This window comes from Cydia strobilella, chromosome 19 (assembly GCF_947568885.1).
Source record: "Cydia strobilella chromosome 19, ilCydStro3.1, whole genome shotgun sequence".
Classification (NCBI taxonomy): Eukaryota; Metazoa; Arthropoda; class Insecta; order Lepidoptera; family Tortricidae; genus Cydia; species Cydia strobilella.
The window spans coordinates 14,088,333-14,110,703 of record NC_086059.1 but is presented as its reverse complement, the minus strand read 5'-3'; the positions used below and the strand labels follow the sequence as shown (position 1 = coordinate 14,110,703).

The window sequence follows — 22,371 nt, the reverse complement described above, 5'->3', positions numbered from 1 at the left end:
GTTATTACACACTTGGTTACGTCTTGAAGGAAAATATGAACAGTTTCTTTTCAGATGCTACCTTAAACTTTGTATTGACACTTGAGCTCACAAAATACCTAATAAGTTATTTCGTAACGCAAAGTTTATCAACATTATTCGTTCCAAACATTAGGCTTGAAAAACGGTAATTACAGGGATGAAACAGCCGTCTAAGATAGAAGTTGGTAATAAGATAAGATAAGATTATATTTCATTGTCAAAATTGTGTAATAATGATAATGATAACACCTGGGACTCATTGCATAATAAATTACAAGCTAATAGTGATTTTGTATGTAAAATCACTAATAGTATTTTAGCTTGTATTTTATCATGCAATAGGCATGTTAGGTATTTTGTGGAACGAGTAGGTACGAGTATGACCACTGTCAAATTGTCAATACAATTTTGTAAACACGGTACCTAACATCCGGGTGTAGGTATATATAAGGAAAAAACACGCATTTTAATTATTTTTCACCTCAGCAGCTCGAACAAGCCTACTTTTGTCACTCCCTGGAGTGAAGAAAGTGCGACTTTCCTCACTCCAGGGAGTGACACAAAGTAGCTTTTGAATTTAGTAAAGGCTATAAACTGCCACTTAATACTTCGGGGACTCGGGGTCTATTACTATTATTCTCTACGCTCAAGATTCTAACTTAGAATCACTTGCTTCGCTCTTGATTAAATTATAGAATCTTTCGCTTTCTCGGGACTCAAAATCAACACTCGCATGAAAAACCAACTTTCCTCTCTTATTGCACAAATAACTATTTCACGCATTACTGTTTTATGTTTCAATTTCATGAGACAACAAAATCACGCTGTATGTATATTTTTTTGATTTTTTGTCTCATCGATTATGTGTGGTATAAATTTCTGTTCTTATACACCTACGCACGCATCTCCCTCTAAGATTTATTTTGTTTTTCTCGCAAAAGCAAAGTATTAAATCGAGATAAAACCTAGACAAAATGATACCCGATATCGGTGTAACGAACTCGTTCTTTTGTCAACAATGTGTCAAAAATGATCCAAGATTTTACTTTATTTTCCAAGTAAAACGCTAGTTTGTTGTTTTTAACAGAGACTAGTAAATATTCAAGACGTACAACCTCCTTAAAACATCGCTTTTCTGTCGTACTACTTTTACTTTTACCTATTGCTTTTATGACTTCTAAACGTAAAATCCAACGGCCTGGATACTATCTTATGCATAAAACTAGCGACCCGCCCAGGCTTCGCACGGGTGCAATGCTGATGTAATACATACAAACTTTCTTCTTGAATCACTCTATCTATTAAAAAAAACGCATCAAAATCCGTTGCGTAGTTTTAAAGATCTAAACATACATAGGGACAGACAGACAGCAGGAAGCGACTTTGTTTTATACTATGTAGTGATACAACACAAGCATAATAAAGGCATAACTGCGGTTAGACAAATCCAACTTTACGTTCTGAAATTATATAGGTAAATAGCAGCAGCAGTTTTCAAACGCAAATAACTAAAATATGTGCGAGGACAGCGGACTCGCCCACCGAGGGTTCCGTACTTTTTAGAGTTCCGTACCCAAAGGGTAAAAACGGGACCCTATTACTAAGACTCCGCTGTCCGTCTGTCCGTCTGTCACCAGGCTGTATCTTATGATAGCTAGACAGTTGAAATTTTCACAGATGATGTATTTCTGTTGCCGCTATAACAACAAATACTAAAAACAGAATAATATAAATATTTAAATGGGGCTCCCATACAACAAACGTGATTTTTTTGCTGTTTTTTTCCGTAATTGTACGGAACCCTTCGTGCGCGAGTCCGACTCGCACTTGGCCGGTTTTTAGTATTTGTTGTTATAGCGGCGACAGAACGGTTGATGAGATACAGCCTGGTGACGGACAGACAGACAGACAGACAGACAGACAGACAGACAGACAGACAGACAGACGGACAGACGGACAGAGGAGTCTTAGTAATAGGGTCCCGTTTTCACCCTTTGGGTACGGAACCCAAAAATATATATATAATTTCATCTACAACATTGACGATTCTCGCGGCGTTTTATGAGAGCTGTTAGTCTTCTTTATTTACTAGACTAGGTACGTTTTCAGTCACGAATTCTTAGGGTTTATTTTATCCACTCAAAACGAGTAAATATTATGAACGCTCAAGTTCGTAAGTGCTTCTCATTTGTTTCTTCAGCCGTTATTATATTGTGGATATTTGGGATATTTTTACGTTTATTTATCTGTAGTTTAGTCAAGCGCTTTATATAGTTTTATTTTACGACAGAAATAAAAGCCAGTTAGACTTACCTCAACCAGTTTAACGATATTAGGATGGTCCAACTTAGGCTACGCGCGCACTGCGGTGCGGCGAGTTGCGTTGCGTTTTTAAAAACGCAAAGGAAAAAAAAATCGCGTGTGTCCAGTACGCGCACAGCGGTGACATATCCGCACGTTTTGCCATTCCAGTCCCAACTCAAGTTAAGAGCGGACGTTGAAAATTGACTACTACGCTAGGCGACAACATGACCGCGCAGCACCGTGTCGCGAGAACGCCTGCGTCACTGGATGGCTGCCGGCCGGTGTCCGCACGGATTTTATTCCGCAGTGCGCGGATTTATTCAATAGTCCATAGGATGCAGAAAATTCGTGCGGCGCCGCACCGCAACCAATCTGCAGCAAACCACAGATTATAATCCGCATACAGATTATTTTCCGCAATGCGCGCACTTCAAGGAGGTTGCATACTTCACAGATTTTGCGGAAAAAAAAACGCACGGCAGAAATCCGCAGTGCGCGCGTAGCCTTAAGGATGGCTCACGTTAGACCAGGCCGTGACCGGGCCGGAGCTTCCGGCGCTTACTTTTCTATGTCATGACAGGTGATCACGTGATGCTTTCCATAGAAAACGAAGCGCCGGAAGCTCCGGCCCGGTCACGGCCCGGTCTAACGTGAGTCATCCTTTAAGCGTCACTATTTCTCGTTACACTCGCTGCAGCGGGTCCGGGGCGACGTTGCGGGGCGCGCCCGTAGAGACTCGCTAGAACCTACCTCATTCGTATTTAGAACTTTTTTTTTTTTTTTTTTTTTTTTTTTTTTTTTTTTTTTTTTTATACAGGGGAAAGGGGATGTACCCGGGATGGTTATGTGGGACTCACCACGTAAGTCCGGTATACCCACTAAAACCACCTGTCTGTCGCCTCGGTGCTGTAAGGCGAGGCCATGGGAACGCCAGTGCACTCTACCATGACCCCGCAGCGAACGGCTGTTTAGCCCCTTCTCTGGAGGATAACTCCAACCATCCATTCGGGGGGGCGTCCTAGAATGCCCCTCACCACGAGGACCTAGATTCTGTCAGGTGACAGTCGTCCCCGTGACTGCCACCCAGAGGTCCCCGTTATGGCGGCAGGCGGCGGTCATGTGCGACCCGCCTCCGCCTAGCTCGTTTGCGCCGCAACGGGTGAGCTTCCGCATCCTCCTCCCGCGCGCGCTCTGCCGTTTCTTTTCCAGCCATGACTGCCTCGCAAAAAGTGGCCATAGCTTGCCAGCATCTTTTATTTTGGGTCATTGCCTTTATAATGGCCGGCAACGACAAATCTCCTCCTATCACTGTGGCCAAATCCATACGCGGCTCATCCCAACTTGGGCAATCCACCAGCGTGTGCTGCGCCGTATCTTCTACACCGTCGCAGTGGTGACACGCTGGCGTTGGCTCCCTCATAGCCCTCTCGCACAGGTATTTGCCAAAACACCCATGGCCCGAGAGCACCTGTGTCAGATGGAATGACACAACCCCGTGTTGTCTCCCAATCCATTCCTTTATTGCAGGCTGAATCGCGTTCACCGTCCAGTGGCCAGCACTTGGAGTTTCCAGCCTTTCGCCCCATTCACGAAGAACAGCATCGCGAGCATCCATTCTCCAACGCTTTACTTCCTCCAGCATAGGCTCTTGATTCCTAGCTCGCGACTCCGCGATCCGCCAGTATGTGTCCGCCAGAGCTCTTGCTTCTAAGTCCCAGGGCGGGGTCCCAGCCAGAGCGCATGCCGCCTCATAAGAGATAGTGCGATACCCTCTGATTACCCTTATTGCTATGGCCCTTTGGGGTCTCCGCAGAAGGGTCTGATTTTCGGCATTTAGAGCATATCCCCATATGGGCGCTCCATATAGGGCCATTGATCGCACCACCATCGTGTATAGGCGGCGACAGCCCACGTTTGGCCCCCCCACATTTGGTAGCAGTCGGCTTAGAGCTCCAGCTGCACCCATAAGTTTCGGGACCAGGCGTTTAAAGTGCTCCTTGAAGTTCCACCGGCTATCGAGAACGAGTCCCAGATATTTCATCGTTGACTCGACACCGATGGAAACTCCGCCCACCACCAGTTGAGCGCCAGCTGGAGGCGCTCTTCGAGGACCGTGAAAACAAATGGCTTCTGACTTATGAAGAGCAACCTCCAGCCCCAGCCTACGAATCCTTGTCACTACATGAGCCACTCCCGCCGTAGCTAATAATGACGCCTCGCTGAACGTACTAGCCTTCGCGGTAACGAGAGTGTCATCGGCGTAGCACGTCAGTTCAACCCCTGAAAGATTTCTGCCACGTAGCACCCAATCATATCCAATGTTCCACAGGAGTGGTCCCAGGACTGACCCCTGTGGAACTCCGCATGTCATAGGTTTCAAACCCCATTCATTTTGCATCGGGTATTTGACCGCTCTTTCTGATAAGTAAGCCCTGATAATATTGCTCAAATACGGCGGCACAGCGTGGTACCTGAGCGCCTCATTAATGCATTCCCAAGGAAGGGTGTTGAATGCATTTGATATGTCCAGAGATACCGCGAGGACTACCCCACCTTGGGACACTGCCTCCTCTGCCAGGGTCTTGACTCTGGCGATCGCGTCAACGGTAGATCGGCAGCGACGGAAGCCGTACTGGTTATTGCTCAGATTTGGACCCACAGTTTCGAGGTGCTTGACAAGGCGGAGTGAGATGACCCGCTCGAAGAGCTTGCTCACCTCGTCAAGCAAAACGATCGGTCGGTATGCGGAGGGTGAGTCAACCGGACGTCCTATTTTTTGTATAAGGACCAGTTTCCCTATCTTCCATGCTCGTGGCAACCGGCCCTGCTCTAAACATGCACTAATTCGTATTTAGAACTTACCTCAACCAATTTCACTACATTAGGATGGTCCAACTTCTTAAGCGTCGCTATCTCACGGTACACCCGTTGCAGCGGGTCCGGCGACGGGCCGGGTCCGGGATGACGCGGCGGCGCGCGCCCGAAGAAACTCGCTAGAACCTACCTCATTCGTATTTAGAACTTACCTCAACCATAATTTTAAAACTAACACGGGACTTAATCGCGTACAAACTTACGTTTATTTATGGCCTGAAGTTTCAAACGTCACGTTACGTTCGTGGTTATAGGCAGACTGGCGAGGAATTGTATCAACATCTTCTTGCCGCGCGGGTTTTGCGAACTACCCGCACTTGATCTTGATTATTAACTTGAAATTTCTTCTTCTTGAATCTTGATTATTAAATTATGAGTGAAAATCGTGTTAGTTTAAATCAGTATATTACCTCAACCAATTTCACAACATTAGGATGGTCCAACTTCTTAAGCGTCGCTATCTCACGGTACACCCGTTGCAGCGGGTCCGGCGGCGGGCCGGGTCCGGGGCGACGCGGCGGCGCGCGCCCGAAGAGGCCCGCGCGTCGCATCAGTTTTCGTTTTGAGAGAATTTTCATCGCCTGAAATATAATTGTAAAGTCAAATTGGAATAAACTGTGCTGTTGAATGGAGTAATGTTTAGTTTTTAGAGTTGTTCAATTTCACAATAGATGTCACTGTTCTATCGGCTGCTTCGCGCTGTTAAGATTTTTCCGCAGCCCCGTATATAGTAAATTTGGTTTCGGAATAAATGAGTATTGAGTTGTCATGTGAAGTGTTTTATTACAAAAGGTAGGAAGTGCAGTGCAGTATAGTGAGTGAATATTGGCCCTTCGAACCGGATAATTGTGAGTACAGTGACAGTGGATATAAATGTGAAGTGTCAAAGACTTAGTTAATTTTCCCGGTAACAAACACTTAGAATATTTCGCGTGAAAAAAGACATAGTGCAGTATAGTGAGTGAACAGTGCTCTGTTATTTTGATAAATTTTATTATAGTGCATATCTAAAATGAAACCTATTTTAGGCCAATTCACAAAAGGTCCTCGAGAGACCTCGTTTATATAATTTCGTATAATATAATTTCACATTTATCTAAGTTGGTTAAATATTACATGGAAGAGATCTTTTACGGAAATACGTTCCCCTTTGTACACATTTATTGTATTCTCTCTGTGTTATGTACTTGCTACTACACTACTAACTAATACCTATACTAAGTCAACTTTAAAAAGGCAAATTTATATGGAGAAGTTTATGAGTGTATAGTATTAGGACACAGGGCGGACACGTTATACATCAAAAATCACTTGCGTTTCTATGTGTGAACTGCACGTCTGTACACGCGTCATGCGTCATTGTGTAAGTTGCTTAAAAATAGTACTGAACGGTCGGCAAAAGCTCGTCAATCTGGTGTCGCGGGGCGAGGTAATTCGAATCGGGGCGGGGCGGTGCGTGGCCGTTCTGTATGATAATACTATTACTTTTTCTGTGCTATTAGAATATGCCTTCTCATACTTACGTAATGTGTGTCGTCCTCCTCGCTATAAGCTAACTTCACGATCCCATACGAGCCCTGTAATAGCAACACACTTTGTAACATTATCTACATAAGCTTGACAGTATTTTTATCATATAGGAAGGAAACGAGCAGACGCATCGCCTGGTGGTAATCATAATTTCTTACCATCTAGCTCATGGACACCTGCAATACCAGAAGGGTTGCAAGTTCGTTGCCAGCCTTTAAGATGAGAGTACGTTCTTTTCTTAAAGGTTTGAAGGTCGTATCCGCCCGGAAACGAAATCCAAACGGAAACGCATAATTGATTTAATTCTAATTCTATTGAATCCGGTTCGCATTCTTTTGTCTGTGGTTTGTTAATTCGTTTACCTTAGATTACTATCGGGGGCCTAGTCAAGATGACAAATCGTACAACGACAAAATAGACCGCGAGCCAGGCGAAAATTTCGTCAATCATCGCCTTCCTCGCGAAAACTCGTATAGTGGTTAACGGCTATTTAAGATGCACCCTAGTGGAAGTCAGCTGCCGCTCCGTTGGTGGGTTGAGGAATGGCAGCCACCGAAACACGTAAAAAAAAAAAAAAGTTTTTAGTCATCGCCTTCCTCTTGATACTTTGTCAGATGGTAGTTTAGGTGCTATTGATAGTAAAACCAATCGTCAGCCGGTTGTATCGCGGTGGAAACATCGTCAGCTGGTCACATGAACTTGTAAAAAAAAAAATGTTTTTAGTCATCGCCTTCCTCTTGATACTTTGTCAGATGGTAGTTTAGGTGCTATTGATAGTAAAACCAATCGTCAGCCGGTTGTATCGCGGTGGAAACACCGTCAGCTGGTCACATGAACTTGTAAAAAAAAAAATGTTTTCAGTCATCGCCTTCCTCTTGATACTTTGTCAGATGGTAGTTTAGGTGCTATTGATAGTAAAACCAATCGTCAGCCGGTTGTATCGCGGTGGAAACACCGTCAGCTGGTCACATGAACTTGTAAAAAAAAAAAATGTTTTCAGTCATCGCCTTCCTCTTGATACTTTGTCAGATGGTAGTTTTGGTGCTATTGTTAGTAAAAACAATCGTCAGCCGGTTGTATCGCGGTGGAAACATCGTCAGCTGGTCACATGAACTTGTAAAAAAAAAAACTGTTTTCAGTCATCGCCTTCCTCTTGATACTTTGTCAGATGGTAGTTTTGGTGCTATTGTTAGTAAAAACAATCGTCAGCCGGTTGTATCGCGGTGGAAACACCGTCAGCTGGTCACATGAACTTGTAAAAAGTGATAGCATATCAGTAGTGTGTTTGTGCCGGTTCTAGACCAAAACTTTTCTGCTAGGGGACAACACTAATCTAATGAAAAATACTGCAAAAATGGAAAGTATATCCACCTGGTGCATTAAAACATTCAATGTATTAGAGGAAAATATTTACAGATAGAACTTTATTGAATGATTTTGATATTGATATTTTATGTATTACTGAACTAATAATGAATTAATGCCTCAACTTAATAACCACCAGGTGGGAAGTTCGTTCACCGGACCTAGTTAATTCGGTCGTTAATTATATTAAATAATAAATAATAAATCATTTTTATTTCGAGTAACTTTACAGACTCATATAGCTTGTGTTAGTAAGTACTTATAGCTATGTTAATGCTTACATCTATCACTATATATACAGAATAATTATTATCACAAAAATTAACATTACAATAAATAATAAAAAATAAACAATATTGAAATGAACTGACTTATGTTTCTAGAAGTACATACCCAAGTAGCTTATACATAATAAGTACTTCTAGAAACATGCATGTCCTCACAGTGCCTCATATATGGGCAGTCAAACCTCTCGGCTATCAACCGCAGGATGGGGTTGGGGCTGGCCCGCACCCGGCGCACCAGGGATGTGCATCGTTTGCGCATAGTCGTATAAAAGCAATCTATGCGTGCTTCAGCAAACATCCCTGACGCGCTGCAGAAGCGAGGCAGCCTCACCAGGACCCGGAACGCGTTGTTATATTGGACCCGGAGAGCCCCATAGGCCCGCTGCGTGTAGTATGTCCATAAGCTGCACGTATAGAGGGAAGTGCAATATGCTCTAAAGAGAGTTAATTTCACCTCCCTAGTACATCGCGCAAACTTACGCGCAATCGTGTTTGCCCTCACCGACAGGGCCCTCCGTTCACGCTCGATATCCATGTTGTCTTTTAGGTCTGAGGTGACAACATGGCCTAAATATTTAAAAGCCCTCACCCTTTCCAGTGGAGTACCACTCAGGTTGATGGGAGGTACCTTGGGTATCCGATACCCAGTAGGTTCAAACACCATGTATTGCGTTTTACCCACATTATATTTTAGCCCATGATGGATGGCGTAGGTCTCGCAAATACATAAAAGTTTTCGCAAACCACAAGCCGACGCGCTCAACAAAACCATATCGTCTGCATAACTCAAATTATTCAGACAAACTGTGTCGATATGGCAGCCGACATGAGTTTTGCCGAGCGCCTCGAGAAGCTCATTTACGTAAAGGTTAAAAAGTGTGGGCGAGGTCAAACCCCCCCTGTCTCACCCCACACTCCAACCGATATGGGTCCGATAAGGTACTTGACCATCTAACGCTATTGAACTGATTTCCATACCAGTACCTCAGGATTTGTATGGTCTCATTAGGTAATTTAATGGCTTCTAGTTTTTTCCATAGGATATTGTAGGAAACCAGGTCAAAAGCCTTAGACAGGTCTAAGAAGCACGCATAAACTGGCGTCTTTCTGTTTAAATAGTAATTGACAGTGTGCTTAAGGCACAGTATTGCACTTTCCGTTGATAACCCTGGTCGAAAACCAAACTGGTTGGGGTTAAGGCTCACGTACTTATTTAATTGTACATTAAGCACACTATCAAATACCTTAGCAATAATAGTCGCAAGGGATATAGGCCTGTAGTTATTGGTGTCGGACAAATCTCCAGTTTTATTTTTGGGTACAGGAATAACTACAGTTTTCATCATATCCTCGGGCAGATAACAGTGCCTTACACACAGCGTATAAAACAAAGCTAACACTCTCGAGATATGGGGACCCGCATTTTGAAGGTGTTCGATGCTGAGGCCATCGTGTCCTGGGGATTTGCCTCGGGTGATAGATTTAATAGCCTCTGCTACCTCCTTAGCAGAGTATCCCGGTCCAGGTTTCACGTTGACCTCAGCACCGTTCATCTCATCCTGCGACCGCACAAGAGGTGATTTGACAACGAAATGATCTTTAAAAGTGTTAGCTATGTCTTTGGTGTCAGTTTTGCCATTAACACTCACAGGGCACGAAGGTCGAAACTTCATGTTGTTTGTGGCGTTCCAAAATGACCGGAAGTCCTTTTTGGAGTGCTGTGAAGCTAGAATATTCATTTTTATTTGGGTTTGATGGTCCTGGCACCATTTTAAGCGAGATTTGAATATTCTTCGCGTTTCACACATCTCATTAAATAACCTGCCCACTTCCGGTCTACCACAGTGTCCACTCGTGAAATTTCTCTCTTGCGGCCCTGTGCGCATCGCTGACATTAAACTGATATTAAATAGTCATTTAAAATTTAAGGAACGTAAGGACATTGTATCCATGCCTGTTGAACGATGCAGTAGAATTGGAGCAATTTTGAAATATTTGAAAGCATAATGGAATCTGTCCTACTTAAAATATCACCTTCTAGTAAGAAATTACTTATATAAATGCTATTATAAAATTAATGAATATTTCACATCTGTAATTGAATAAATAATTTTATGTAATAGTAATATTGTAAAACCGTAGGTAGAAATGAAATCATGTATGATCTGTATCCCGATGATGTTATTATTGTATAACTTATTAGTTATAGTACGTAGCTAGTAAGAAAAATTTGCATGCTTCTTTAAGTGAAATGTACGCATCCAAAATTACCGTCCACCTATGTTCATCACTACATTTGTACAAATAAACACATCTTTATCTTTAACTGTAAACCTAGTTGAAACGTCGAAATAAAAGGGAAAATAATGAAATTTAATCGCGTTAGACCCGGTAATGACATTAATTATGTGTACAAAATGTGAGAGTTTAAAGTGTTACATCTTTACAGATATACAGATCTTTATTGGTAAAATAAAGTACATTTTACAAGTCACAAATTCTTAAGAATAAAATAAAGATAAAATTATTATACACAATAATAGGTTAATATAAATGTTTAGAGGAAGTTACGATATGGAATCAATGATCATTTCGCATAGACATCATGAATTCGTCAATCGAGTAGTAAGCCTTTTCTACAAGTAACGATTTTAGCTTTTTGTTAAATATTGTGTCACTTTTCGATTCTTTTATATCGGTCGGTACTGAGTTATAAAGCTTTGGTCCCATAATATTTAGTGACTTTCGTGACTTCGCGAGCCTGCATTTAGGGGCGAGAAGAATAGGCAACCTGCGGGCTGGGCCACTGCGGGTAGATCCACTGGATTTATACAAGTGCATATTTGTTCTGACATACGTACATGCGGTCAGTATATATATACACGGTAGCGTTAATATCTTGTGTTTTTTAAACAGAGATTGTGCAGGATAGTCAACGGGTTTGCCATCAATAATACGAAGGGCGCGTTTCTGCATTCTAAGCAGTCTATCTCGATCAGCAGCTGTACCCCAAAGATCGACACCTTGAGAAAGTATTGCGCGGAAATATCCATAGTAGGCGGTCTTTAAGTTCTCAATAGATAAACTGGGTGCTATTCGGGACAGCGCAAAACAGGCTGAGGCAAGTCTGTCGCAGGTGGATTGTATGTGCGGGGCCCACGTTAGTCCTGAGTCGATTTGGTATCCTAGGTATTTCACAGTGTCTACTTGTGGGATTTAGGTGTCATTTACTACAATATTCAGTTTATTTGTATTTGTATTTTATAGTCGAAAATGAACAATATTTGTCTTGTCAAGATTAATTAACATGCCATTTGCAGAGAACCATTTTTCGATTAAACTTGTCACGTGACAGAGTTTGTACTTTAAATTGTTGAAATTATCCGCTTGTACAATAATACAGGTATCATCCGCTTTATCTTAAAATTGCTCCCATTCTACTGCACTTAGTTCTATAGTCCGTTCAACAGACATGGATACAATGTCCTTACGTTCCTTAAATTTAAACTGACTATTTAATATAATTAACGACCGAATTAACTAAGTCTGGTGAACGAACCCCACCTGGTGGTTATTAACTATTAAGTTGAGGCATTAATTCATTATAGACCGCGAGCCACGAACAGTTTCCGTGATCAATCACCTTCCTCGCGAAAACTCGTATAGTGGTTAACGCCTATTTAAGATGCACCCTACTGATGATAGTTTAGCTTCTGTTGTGATTAAAAATAATCGTCAGCCGGTTGTATCGCGGTGGAAACACCGTCAGCTGGTCACATGAACTTGTAAAAAAAAAATTGTTTTTAGTCATCGCCTCCCGTTCGATACTTTGTCAGATGATAGTTTAGGTGCTGTTGTGAATAAAAACAATCGTCAGCCGGTTGTATCGCGGTGGAAACACCGTCAGCTGGTCACATGAACTTGTCAAAAAAAAAAAAAATTTCAGTCATCGCCTCCCGTTTGATACTTTGTCAGATTATAGCTTAGGTGCTGTTGTGAATCAAAATTGGCTCGGTCAGCCACCTATTTTCTACCAAGCCACTGTTCCCTCTTTGGGTCCAGATATTTGATCCAAGTGAGTGTTCAGAAACTTTTTATGGAAAATTGTATATAAATTTGCTATATGATGTTACGAGTTATTTACGAAAAACTAAAATACCTACCTTTAGGAACAACCGTGATCTGATTCAGTTGAAATTTAAATTACTTCTTTATGTCCGATGACAGTGTAATAATATGCTAATGCAAAAATAGACGTGATCAGCCGGGCTAGCACATGATTGGCGCGAGAGTATCTCGCCGCGACATAGACTACTCGTCCCTCTTTAATTCATACAGTTAGTAAAAGACGGGTAGTCTATTTCGCGGCGAGATACTGTCGCGTCAATCATGTGCTCGGCCTACTGATTAGATATGAGCGCCGCCGGTCAAAATTAGTCGGCGGCGGCGACGAATCGGCGGGATGGCCTTAAAAGGCTTGATGTAGGTAGGTATGCAAAAAGAATTCAAATCAAAATTAAGGCAGAAAAATATGATTTTGCCTTGAAAACGTTATAAAATCAGCACATTATTCATTTCAAGGACAATTTATCGAATAATGGTTATTGGGACCGTGCACGAAGACAGCGCCACACAGCGGTTGCAACTATAGGCTTGTATTTTATCAAAGTATTAAGCGAGCAGTAAGTATATCGTAATAATTTCAGTGAAAACTACTGAACGGATTTTTATGCGGTTTTCACCTATGAATAGAGTGATTCTTGAGGAAGGTTAAGTCGTATAATTTGTTAAGGTTTTGTGTAAATTGGTTGTAATATGACGATATTTGGTAATCAAGTCAGAAAAAAATCACGCTGGCTAACACATTTAATCGAAAACGCTGCCCAACCCGTTTGATATATAACAAAACAATGTATGGTGGAAAGATCTCTCTTTCATTGCTCTACAAAAAAGTCCGCGATGGTGTATGTCTATCTTTTAAGGATAACTTACTATACCCATTCTTATCTTTACTACAAAAAGATTTCATAGTATGTGGTATTTGCAAAGCTATTTACACGGATACAGTATTAATAATAATTACCAAATTAAATACGTCAGTTATATTAAGCATTTCATACAGATTACAAAGGTCCCTTACACCATACAATTTAAATTAATATCTCAGGAGTAATCGTAAATTAAACTTCCATTTCGACCCATATAACTTGTATGAAATGTTAAAGACGCTAATCCGTTAGTTCAGTTAGTTGTCAATCTTTACCACCTTATGCGCTGACAAAATATCTATTTTCTGATTCGGAAAGTAGTAGTATCTACAAGGTCACGAGGGAGTCCAAGGGACGCATTTATGCGTTAGAGCGAGAGCGAGCAAGTGATATTGATATCTCATTCCACCGCATAGCTGCGTCCCTTGGACTGGCCTACGCTGGGCCATCGTATAAGAATGTACAAATATATTAAAAAATTTATAAGACCCATTTATAACGGTATTACGTTCTTTAAAATCGACAATCAGGATACCATGGCCATCCCAAAAGATTGTGCACATCAGCTTTTTGGTGGACTGGTGCACCTTCGCTTTAATAGGGGGCTTTTCGTTTTTAAAACGCCACTCAATCGACTCGCGTTTGCTCTCGGGATCATAATAAAGCACCATTGTTTCGTCTCCAGTTACCAGCCGTTTAATTATGCTTTTAGGGTTGTCGCCACAGAGCTCCAAAAATTTAGAGGCACATTTCACGCGTTCTTCTTTCTGAACAGCTGATAGAAGTTTAGGTACCCACCTTGCACTGACCTTACTCATGTGAAGATGATCGTGAATTATGCGGTGGACGGTGCTCTTAGAAAGCCCTAGTCTTGCTGCTATTTCTCTGATCTTTAGGCGGCGATCACTTAAAACTTCCTCTTGGACGCTGTTGATATTTTCAGAAGTGAGGACCTCCACTGGTCTTCCATCATGTCCCAGATCTTCGACAGCTTCCCGACCAAATCGAAACTCGTTTACCCAGTTTTTTACGGTGCTATAAGAAGGAGAAGACTCGCCGAATACGCCATCTAAACGATCTTTGATTTGAGCGGGAGATAATCCTTCTTTAAACAGGAATTTTATGACACTTCGGTACTCAATTTTGGACATTGCTATCCAATAGTGCATAACATGTCATGACATGTCGCGCAGAAATGGGTCAGTCCAGGTCATTATGGGACAACCTGGTACACCTGCTCTTATTAGGTACTATCTTTGTATACCAAATTGAAAAGCAATAAAAATACTTCCTTTACTATTATGGTTTTGTTATATTCATTCAACTCTTTTAAATCTTTTTTACATAATATTAGGACTACTTGGGCGGTTTACAAGTAATTTTTTTTGTTTGATATCTTGCAATCAATAAAAGTTTTTTGTTACAAACAAAAAATGGTACTTGTAAACTGGCCAAGTAGACCTAATATTATGTGGGACGAAAGTACACGTATGTATGCATATGTAGTTGTGCACGCACACATATATACTTAGTTTCAGAATAAAATCAAAGATGGCGCTTTCAAATCAGTTTCCATAAAATGCTTCAAGTGCTCTCTTTACCTATTATACTTACTTTACTCGTTGGTATAAATTATCTATTGGCATTTTTATCTGTCACCTCTCCAGTTATATAATTCTTAAACCTCCTTTATAGTTATGTTAGCCTGGTACATGTATGTATCAAACAAGTATACACAGAGAGAGAAGGAGATAAGACACCGTGCTGGTCGAGCGAAAGTTAACTTTAGTGAGTTAATAATAGAGTATAAAATTAAATTATCTATGGTAGCGATTTATTCTTGATTTATTAAGAAGAGCATCAATTACCCTACTTTCGGGAAATTACCCTATTTAACTTACTGGTCACACTCTTGTATTTGTATGTTCATAGTTATGTTCGCCTGGTATATGTATGTATATTATGTATGGTATAAATTAAATTATTATGTATGGTAGCGTTAAACGTTTAACGCTGTCAGTTGGAAGTGCCATAAGAAGTTTCACTTCAAAAAATATTTGAGATTCTCACAATGAGTTCTTTCATTTGATATATAACACGATATAGTTTGAAAAACTTTATTTTTTAATTTTCTCATTTACCAAGTGCTTAAGATCCATTCCTTCGACAAGGATTCCCATTTCCAGCAACAAGGATCTATGGAATCGATGCCACCAAGTCCCGGTCAAACAAGAAATCGCGAAACGGAAGTGGAAGTGGATACGGCACACCCTCCGAAGACCAGATGACAACACGGCCAGGATTGCTTACAAGTGGAAGCCGCACGGGAGCAAGCGACAGGGCCGGCCGGCGCACACGTGGCCAGGGCTCGGAACCGGTATTTTTTTTAAACCCCGAAATAGCCCAATATTTTGAATTGTTTTATGCTCATTACGTAGGACTGAATCATGTATTTAGGAAACAATTTTGCATTATTAAAATGTCCCATTAAAAATGAAATTATAAACAAAAGAACGAAAAAGAACGTAATAATACCGGTATTTTTGTATGGAGCAAATACCGGTTTCCGACCCCTGCACGTGGCAGCGCACAATCGACGCTGAGCTGCGGGCAGCAGGACTGAGTTGGAGGGACGCGAAGCGCGAGGCGCAGGACAGGAGCGGATGGCGACGTCTCACGAAGGCCCTTTGTACCGATGGGGTACCATAGGACAACAACAACAAACAACAACAACAACAACATTTACCCATGACTTAAAACAACTTCATTTTTGAATTAATAGATAGACGATTTATTTTTAAAATGTGCTTCATAAATGGTCTCCAATACGAGTACCTATAATAATTCAGTTGCCAAATAAATACTTGTTACCTTTCTGAAAACAAACAAAAGCTGTAACAGCATTAAAACACTACTCATATTTATATGTATAACTTAGCTCCGTTTTAGTTGCTAATCTATTTATTTTAGTACTCATTTAAATTTATTTAAACAACCAGAATTAGATTAATTAATTGACCGGTAAAATACGTACCCACCGTGGTCCTTTGATTCATTTCTTTCTCCGAAAATATTGGAAGGAATGGATAGAAATGAATTGGAGGGGAATGAAGTTTCAACGTTTTTTACTTTTAATTTCTTTATCGTCTTTGTGGCTAGAGGGTATCAAGCAAAAGGAATGAAAATATGTATACCCAAATGCTTATAAATAGTTAACGATCTTTTTCATGAGATTAATAAATTACTATGTATAAGGATAACAATGAGTAAATTAGCATTTTACAAATTCATGTGACCAGCTGACGGTGTTTCCACCGCGATACAGCCAGCTAACGATTATTTTTATTCACAACAGCACCTAAACTATCATCTGACAAAGTATCAAACGGGAGGCAATGACTGAAAACAATTTTTTTTTAAAGAAAGAAAGAAAGAAACAAAGAAAATACATTTATTTTAACATCAACCAACAAGTTCACAAGTTTACAAGTTCACTGACCACCTAAACACCTAAACTACCACCTGACAAAGTATCAACCGGGAGTCCTCAACCCACCAACGGAGCGGCAGCTGACTTCCACTAGGGTGCATCTTAAATACTTTGAATGTTTTGATGCACCAGGTGGATATATTTTCCATTTTTGCAGTATTTTTTATTAGATTTAGTGTCGTCCCCTAGCGGAAAAGTTTTGGTCTAGAACCGGCACTAACACACTACTGATATGCTATCACTAAATATATGAAAGTAAATTAACTAAAATTTTATTGAAAGTCATGCCTGCTCTGCACCTAAAACAGTTTTTTGTGCAGCAGCAACACAGCAGCATCTGACAAAGTATCAAACAACGGGACGGGAGGCCATGACTGAAAACAATTTTTTTTATATGTTCATGTGACCAGCTGACGGTGTTTCCACCGCGATACAACCGGCTGACGATTGTTTTTACTAACAATAGCACCTAAACTACCATCTGACAAAGTATCAAGAGGAAGGCGATGACTGAAAACAGTTTTTTTTTTACAAGTTCATGTGACCAGCTGACGATGTTTCCACCGCGATACAACCGGCTGACGATTGTTTTTACTAACAATAGCACCAAAACTACCATCTGACAAAGTATCAAGAGGAAGGCGATGACTGAAAACAGTTTTTTTTTTACAAGTTCATGTGACCAGCTGACGATGTTTCCACCGCGATACAACCGGCTGACGATTGTTTTTACTAACAATAGCACCAAAACTACCATCTGACAAAGTATCAAGAGGAAGGCGATGACTGAAAACATTTTTTTTTTTACAAGTTCATGTGACCAGCTGACGGTGTTTCCACCGCGATACAACCGGCTGACGATTGGTTTTACTATCAATAGCACCTAAACTACCATCTGACAAAGTATCAAGAGGAAGGCGATGACTAAAAACATTTTTTTTTTTTACAAGTTCATGTGACCAGCTGACGGTGTTTCCACCGCGATACAGCCGGCTGACGATTATTTTTATTCACAACAGATCCTAAACTATCATCTGACAAAGTATCAAACGGGAGGCGATGACTGAAACTTTTTTTTTTAATTTTCATGTGACCAGCTGACGGTGTTTCCACCGCGATACAACCGGCTGACGATTGTTTTTACTAACAATAGCACCAAAACTACCATCTGACAAAGTATCAAGAGGAAGGCGATGACTGAAAACATTTTTTTTTTTTACAAGTTCATGTGACCAGCTGACGGTGTTTCCACCGCGATACAACCGGCTGACGATTGGTTTTACTATCAATAGCACCTAAACTACCATCTGACAAAGTATCAAGAGGAAGGCGATGACTGAAAACATTTTTTTTTTTTACAAGTTCATGTGACCAGCTGACGGTGTTTCCACCGCGATACAACCGGCTGACGATTGGTTTTACTATCAATAGCACCTAAACTACCATCTGACAAAGTATCAAGAGGAAGGCGATGACTAAAAACATTTTTTTTTTTTACAAGTTCATGTGACCAGCTGACGATGTTTCCACCGCGATACAACCGGCTGACGATTGGTTTTACTATCAATAGCACCTAAACTACCATCTGACAAAGTATCAAGAGGAAGGCGATGACTAAAAACATTTTTTTTTTTTACGTGTTTCGGTGGCTGCCATTCCTCAACCCACCAACGGAGCGGCAGCTGACTTCCACTAGGGTGCATCTTAAATAGCCGTTAACCACTATACGAGTTTTCGCGAGGAAGGCGATGATTGACGAAATTTTCGCCTGGCTCGCGGACCAAAAAGTAAAAAATGTATAGGAATTACGGATGCTTCGAAAAGTCACGTGACTATTTCCATATACCATTAAGTATCGATGACGTTTTCCATCAAATATTGTTATCTTGGCTAGGCCTCCTTGCGAGTTGTATCGGATGCTTCGTCAGTGGTACAGTCAACTACAAAAAGATGTATCCACTTTGGAAAATATGGATACATCTTTTTGTAGTTGACTTTACTTAGTTATTATTTGAGACCAATGGGTTCAAGTAGCCTGCACGGATATGATGGTCGTCCTTGTCTACGTGACAGCGTGATAAAACGGTATCCGTCACATTCTATCCCGTTGTGTTAAAACAGTTATTTTATCACGTGGATAAATACATCCATAATACGCTTGCTGTTCTGATTAAGCTGGACATATCCCGAGGCCTCAGCGGGGGAAACTCTTCGAGATTCTGTTGGTGAGCGCCGCACATTCGGCATTTTTTTTTAATTAGGACAGCCCCTCAAGTTCTATGGACGGTTTTCCTTGCGCCTGTTAAAGATTTAAGGGTAGTGTTTACCTGTCCAATGGGCTCAAGAAGCCTGTACTGATTAAGTTGAACATATCCCGGAGCCTGAGCAAGGGAAACCCTGCGGGATTCTCTTGGTGCGCGTCGCGCCCGTGGTGACCCTCCTGCCCCGCATTCTGCGCTTTTGGCCGCGTGAGACCGCAACAGGTTCTGTCGGTCGCCGCTGGCTGGGAATGTTGATAGTCTGTAGACAACAGAAAGTAATAGGCAAAGATAGATATAACTCCGTAATAGATGGATACAGTCTAAGGAAAAAACGTGCCTCGAAAATCAAGAAAATTTGATTCTCGTTCAGAGGGCGCTACTAGTTTTGGCCTACAGTCGTATAGATGGCGTTGACGGTTCCTTTCGTTATTTAACAATTTTAACGCATATCAGTGAAAGAACATGGGTCAAAATCATAAAAATAATCAATGCAAATAAAAAAAATCATTTATCTATATTTAAATACATTCTATCGTATTTTTATAAATCTTCATTTTTAGTTTTAAAGTGTGTCGACAGATGTCAGTGAATTTACTGGGGTTACAAAATTTACTATGACAGCACCGCTCTAGTATAAGTTACTTTATGAAATAGGTGACGAATGTTGACTGGGACCATAGACATAATATATATATATATATATATATATATATATATATATATATATATATAAACATAGTATAGTAATTATAGACATGAAACCGAGCGACCAGGGGTAAGAGAAAGACATATTCATGTATTGACAAGTTAATGTATGGCAGCATAATCCTTTTTCTCTTTCACTCTTATAAATTTCGGTATTTCGCCATCGCCTCTTACCTATGCTGCCATAATCCGACCATGAAAAAAAAACCCGGTCGGTGATAAGGACAAAGCATGGCACTATTTTCTCTTTCCTCTTATAGGAATCGCAATAAGACTATCTTTCTCTATCAAAGAGTGTCAGGCCCTTGACTGGGACGCTAATGAGTAAATACCTAACTAGTTTTTAAGGTGAAGTTTATTTTAAGAATAATGGGAGCTAGTCTTAAGACTAGGTAAAATAAAGCTTATGAATAATTACGTACCTACAGTAAGAATCTAATAGTTACTCTTCCAAGAAGGTCAATCGAAAACCGGTAAATATAAATTTTCTGACAAACAAATGCTAAACTGTAGACTGTAGGTAACTTCACACTTAAGCTAAATTATTTTCACATCACCAATTCGAAAAAGGGGTTTTTCTTCCTTGCTAGGAGGGATCAAAATAACACTTTTCTGTTCTAGGACACTATTTTTACATTTTTTTGCACATTATTTTTTTAGCTTAAATAATATTCTTAAACACCTTTCAAATTAATTATTATAAATTATTACCTCATAGGTGATGTGAAAAGCAGTATGTGTCACATGGTAGCAAAATTATTTCCATCTTGGGCGTAGCACACTTGAATCCCTCACTACGCTCAGGATTCTACTTTAAAATCCCTCGTTACTCTCGGGATTCTATTATAAAATCCTTTTAGGATTCAATGTATGCCCTCGCCGTAAATATGTCATTTTGCTCCCTTGTAACACAATCTACTATTGTATTGAAATGATTTAATGTTCATTTCTAGAAGTCAGGTACAACCTTATATGGGATGCAACCTGTGTGAGTACATTTGCTGCATCCCATGTAGGACACACTGCTAAGTCGGCAGGCTCAGCGGCAGAGACTGCCGCCAAAAGCAAGCGCCTCAAATACTCTGCTTTGGAAGCCACCTATGACTTCGTGCCCGTCGCCGTCGAGACAGCCGGGCCCTGGGGGCGGGAGGCGCGTGAGCTCTTCCGAGAGCTTGGCAAGCGCCTCAGAGAGAAAGGGAGTGACCCCCGTTCTGAGTCATGGCTCGTCCAACAGGTCTCCATCGCCATACAGCGGGGTAACGCTGCTAGTGTTATGGGGACCTTTGGACCCGGCATGGCTCAGAACGGATTTTAGTTTCTATTTTTTTTTCGTATTTCTTGTATTACAAATAGTCAGGTACTACAATTTTTATGATGCACATACCTAAACATATCTATAGGGTCAAATTATTCAAAATCGAATGACACCAAAGTCAAGCCAATAACACATCGTCAAACAATTCACGCACTAAAAAAGTTAGTCCTACAAAATGCCTGCCTACAAAAGAAACTTATCTCATAAAGGCTAACTATATTAAAACTTTTATCCCTCGCCCTGAATTCCTGAAGTTGCCAAATTTGTACGATCTTTATTTACGACCTGTCTGCGGTTATATAGGCCAATTCGAACTTACACTGACATCAGAATTATATTTGAGTCATGCCATTTATTTATCGAGCATCTCGCCCGTCCAATATACGGACAATTACGAGCGAGATAGACAATAACGAAAATGAAAAAAATGAAATGAAAATATTTATTGGTAACAATTGTTACATGTCGTATTTATTAAAATTATCAATATTCAAATTATTATCAAAATTATAGTTATCAATATATCAATTATTATTAACATCTAACAGCTCTAGCCTGTATTAGTTATTAAAGCACTAGATGGCATGTCGAAAAACTCACTATACTCATAAAAGGCGGTAGTTAATATTTTGTTTGTCTTAATTTTCTATGTTTAATAATGTTTGTATTTTTATGTCAATGTAAATTTATTTTCACCTCAGCAGCTCGAACAAGCCTACTTTCGTCACTCCCTGGAGGGAGTGAAGAAAGTGTGACTTTCCTCACCCCAGGGAGTGACTGAAACAAAGTAGCTATTTAATTTAGTGAAGGCCAGGAACTGCCACTTCATACTTTTATTACAATTTTTTTTGTATTATTCTGTGTAATTCGAAATACATTTTAACCTTTCATATGTTCTCACTACTGAGGTGAAAAATTATGTGTGCAACACGAGAGCAAAGTTATTTTACATCTCGTGTTTTTGAGTCCCTCGCTACGCTCATGATTCTAACTTAGAATCTTTGGCTTTCTCGGGACTCAAAATAAACACTCGCAAGAAAAACCAACTTTCCTCTTTTGTTGCACAAGTAACTATTGTGTGTCGTTGGCGTACGTGTCGCCATTAATTTTTAGATTAAGCCAGGTCCCCACAGAAAACCAGCGCCACGGTTTGCCGCGGCACTATGCTGAGTGGGGATCCTTTTTGGCGTCCAAATGTCTTTTTGTCTGCATGCTTTTCTTTTTTATGTAC

The 22,371-nt window shown here is 40.6% G+C and overlaps 1 protein-coding gene across 1 annotated transcript in view; it reads right to left on the bottom strand.

Annotated features, from left to right (window-relative positions):
- LOC134749928 (calcium/calmodulin-dependent protein kinase kinase 2) overlaps positions 1 to 22,371 on the bottom strand; it is a 172,530-nt gene that overhangs the window by 4,629 nt on the left and 145,530 nt on the right. Inside the window, exons 3-5 of the mRNA XM_063684948.1 lie at positions 19,187 to 19,379; positions 6,723 to 6,776; positions 5,610 to 5,780 (exon numbers count right to left, since the gene is read on the bottom strand). Coding sequence (XP_063541018.1) covers positions 5,610 to 5,780; positions 6,723 to 6,776; positions 19,187 to 19,379 — 418 coding nt within the window. The remainder of the gene's footprint in view (positions 1 to 5,609; positions 5,781 to 6,722; positions 6,777 to 19,186; positions 19,380 to 22,371) is intronic.